Source organism: Terrapene carolina, unplaced genomic scaffold, assembly GCF_002925995.2.
Source record: "Terrapene carolina triunguis isolate 2854851 unplaced genomic scaffold, T_m_triunguis-2.0 Scaffold34588, whole genome shotgun sequence".
NCBI classification, from domain to species: Eukaryota; Metazoa; Chordata; order Testudines; family Emydidae; genus Terrapene; species Terrapene triunguis.
The window spans coordinates 1-3,942 of NW_020698939.1; the positions used below are offsets into that span (position 1 = coordinate 1).

At 59.0% G+C, this 3,942-nt stretch overlaps 1 protein-coding gene across 1 annotated transcript; it reads left to right on the forward strand.

Moving 5' to 3' along the window:
• Window positions 1-260: 260 nt before the first annotated feature.
• On the forward strand, window positions 261-3,641 carry LOC112120434 (nck-associated protein 1-like; the record flags this gene model as incomplete). Its single annotated transcript, XM_026646255.1, has 4 exons — window positions 261-385; window positions 2,006-2,138; window positions 2,360-2,441; window positions 3,583-3,641. Coding segments are annotated over exons 1-4 (399 nt in total), but the record flags the coding sequence as incomplete, so codon positions are not given.
• Window positions 3,642-3,942: the final 301 nt, after the last annotated feature.

Here is a 3,942-nt window from a genome sequence, read left to right on the forward strand (position 1 = left end):
GGGCCATGCTGTGAGGTTTGTTTCCTCTCCGTTGTCCCTGTGAAGTGATTCCCCCCATCCCAGGTAGCCCTGAACAACCCCTTGCCCCCTGGCTGCCCGTGGGGGGCGGTTATTTGGCTCTGATGGCCCCTCCCCCATTTGCTGTCTGGTTTGTGGTGGCGCCTGTGAGCCCCAGGTGCCCGACATGCAGCCAGACCAGAGCTGTCCCTGCCTGGAGCTGACCTCACCGATCTCTGCCCTGCCAGGCTCTCTGCGTCTTCATGGCGCTCTCCTTGTGCCGTGACGAGGTGAACTGGCTGGTGCGTCATGCTGAGCATGTCACCAGGACCAAGACCCCTGAGGACTACGTCGACAGGGCAGGGCAGGGCCAGGCTTGCAGGAGGCGGTGTGGGCACTGGGGGGATGGGGTCTGGGGTGTCCTGGGCAAGGGGTGGTGGTCCAAGGTGAGGTCTGGTTGTCGGGGGTGGGGTGGGGGTGGGGACAGGCTTTGGGGTGGTCTGGATTTTGGGGACGGGCCAGACCCTGGGTGGGTCTGGTTCTGGGGGTGACAGGCCCTGGTGGGTCTGACTGTCGGGGGCAGGACTGTCCCTGGGTGAGTCTGGCTATTGGGGCTGGGGGACCCTGAGGGCGCCTGGCTCTGCTGGGGGGGACAGGCACTGGGGGGGTCTGGCTCTGTGGCGGGGGCAGGCACTGGGAGGGTCTGGTTCTGTGCGGGGGGGAATTGGTGGGGGCTGGCTCTGTGTGTGTGGGAGGGTAGGCCCATTGTGGTTCTGGCGTGGAGAGGGGGAGGCACTGGGTAGGTCTGGCTCTGGGGACGGGAGGCAGTGGGTGTGTGTGTCTGGCTCTTGGGAGGTAGGCACTGGGGGGGGCTGGCTCTTGGAGGGGGAGACAGACACTGTTTGCTGTGAAACATGGGAGGCCGTGTGGGCCCCATGCTGAGTGGGGTGCACTGAACCCATGGGCCCCCTGGGCAGAAAAGAAGGTCAGGGTCTCCGCTCAGGGCCCGGCAGCGTGGGGGCGTTGGTTTGGGGGTAGGAAATGGAACCAAGTGACATGGCAGCAATTTGTGGCTCTGGTGACAATCCTGTGCCCAATTCAGCCAGCAGCGCGTCCCATACCCCAGCACAGGTGTGCAAAGGGGGCGCGGCTGCTGCAAGGCCCAAGCGGCACCTGCTCTGCCTGGCGCAGCCTGACGGGACACGGGCCAAGAGCGAGCGAGGGAAGATGGGAAATGACCCCTGCGGGGAAGGGGAGACGCTGTGGATCCTGCCTGGGGGTTGGGGAGTTGGCAGCCCCGGCACCGCAGGCCAGACGGCTGCCAGGAGAGCTAAAGCAACTCCCTGTAGCATTGGAAAATACTCTAGCAAAACACTGCAGGAGCTCCGCGGATTATCTTCACAAAGGGCGACTAGATCACGGTCCCTAGAACCTGCAGCCGGGGAAACTGAAAATGGTGCATGGAGGCTCCTCAGTCTAGCAGACAAACGTCTGATGTGCTCCAGCGGCCGGTAGCTGAAGCTAGACACATTCAGGCTGGAAATAATGAAATCTTTGGAGCAGGTTACCCAGGGGCGCGGGGGGTTCTCCACCACTGGCAATTTCGAAAAGGTCTACTCGAGTTCGAACAGGAATGAACTCGGGGAAGTCCTGTGGCCTGCGCTACGCAGGAGCTCAGACTCAGTGGTCAGAGGGGTCCCTTCTGGGCGTGGAATCTAGAGGGGAAGGTGACGTGCGCTTGGCCGGTGGGTTGGTCAGCACTTGCCTGGACACCTGTGTGGAGGCGTGGCAGGAGTCCCGTGGCACCGTGCTGGGCACGGGGCTGCCCTGGGTACCCTGTTTCCAGCTGGAGCTGTCAGATTCGGATCCAGCCCTGCCCACCCCCAGGCGTGACGATATGGGGGGAGGGTTGTGGGATTGGTTCCCCAGTGACTCTTGGCAGCAGGAGCCCGGGTGCAGCACTGTCTCCCTCAGAGGAGCCTGACCCAGCCCCGTGTCACCCCTGCAGTCACATCGCCGAGCTGCTCTTCCTCATGGAGCAGCTGCGTACCCTGGTGCACAGGCATGGCCCAGTGATCCAGCGCTACCACGTCCAGTACCTGGCTCGCTTCGATGCCCTGCTGCTCAGCGATATCATCCAGGTACGGTACCCGGGGGGAAGGGCTCTGAGCTGCAGCCAGGACCCCGACAGTGAGACACGCAACCCTGGGAGGGGAAAATTCCCTGGGGTGTAGGAGCCCTGCACTAGCCAGCCCCATCTCTGGGCAGGAATGCTGCCATCGCCATGGGCTCTCCGCACCCCAGAATGCACCTGCCCAGCTGCCTGCGAGAAGCCCCACTAAGCTGTGCCCGTCTCTTTCAGAATCTGACCGTCTGCCCCGAGGAGGAGTCCATCATCATGTCGTCCTTCGTCAGCACCCTGTCATCTCTCACCCTGAAACAAGGTACGCAGGTGCCCCCACGGCTCCCTGCTGTGCCCAGAGCAGCAGGTCCCTCCATGGGGTGTGCAGGCCCCAGGCCACAGCTCCAGTCCAGAACATAAGCACATAAGAACAGCCATACTGGGTCAGACCAAAGGTCCATGGAGCCCAGTATCCTGGCTTCCGACAGTGGCCAATGCCAGGTGCTCTAGAGGGAATGTACAGAACAGGTAATCACCAAGTGATCCATCCCCTGTCACCCATTCCCAGGTTCTGACATACGGAGGCTAGGGACACCGTCCCGGTCCATCCTGTCTAATAGCCATTGAGGGACCTGTCCTCCATGAACTTATCTAGTTCTTTTTTTAACCCTGTTATAGTCTTGGCCTTCACAACATTGTCTGGCAAGGAGTTCCACAGGTTGACCGTGCATTGTGTGAAGAAATACTTCCTTTTGTTTGTTTTAAATTTCTGCCTATTAATTTCATTTGGTGACCCCTAGTTCTTGTGTTATGAGATGGAGTAAATAACACTTCCTTATTTACTTTCTCCACACCGGTCATGATTTTATAGACCTCTATCGTATCCCCCCTTAGTCATCTCTTTTCCAAGCTGAAAAGTCCCAGTCTTATTAATCGCGCCTCATATGGAAGCTGTTCCATACCCCTAATCATTTTTGTTGCCCTTTTCTGTACTCTTTCCAATTCCAATATATCTTTTTTGAGATGGGGTGACCACACCTGCATGCAGTGTTCAAGGTGTGGGTGTACCATGGATTTATATAGAGACAATATGATATTTTATGTCTTATTATCTATCCTTCTTAATGATTCTCAACATTCTGTTAGCTTTTTTGACTGCCACTGGTGCTGCACATTGAGTGGATCATTCAAATGAGTGGGAAAGTGGGCAGCCCGGATGCCTGGGTTCACCACCCCCTCCGAGGCCCTGTCTCTGCCCCTGCCGCTGGGGGGCAGGAACACAGAAAGTAGGGTTGCCAATTTTGGTTGGATGCATTCCTGGAGATTTCATCACATGACATAATCTTTAATTCTTGGAGACTACAGGCACATCCTGGAGGGTTGGCAACCCTAGCACAGAGGGGAGAGCCCCCCCGGCCATGGGGCCACTGCCACCTCTCTAAAGCTGCTTCTCTTTCCTGCAGTGGACAAAAAGGAGAAGTTCGACTTCTCGGGGCTTCGCCTGGACTGGTTCCGGCTGCAGGTAATTCCCCCGCCAGATGTTTGCATCCCCATTAAGGGCTGGGCATCTGCCAGGGCGCACACACCCCACCCAGCCTCCTGCCAGGCACACACCAGCAATACTTCCCCTGCCCAGCCCACTGCCAGGCCTGCACCAACAACCCCTCCCCTGGCCAGATCCCTGCCAAGCCTGCACCAGCAACCCCTCCCCTCCCCTGCTCAGCCCCCTGACAGACTGCAACTGGCAACCCCTGACCTCCCGCACCCAGCCCAGCCCTCCCGGTTTGGCTGAGAGTCTCCCGGAATCGGGCTCCATCTCCGGG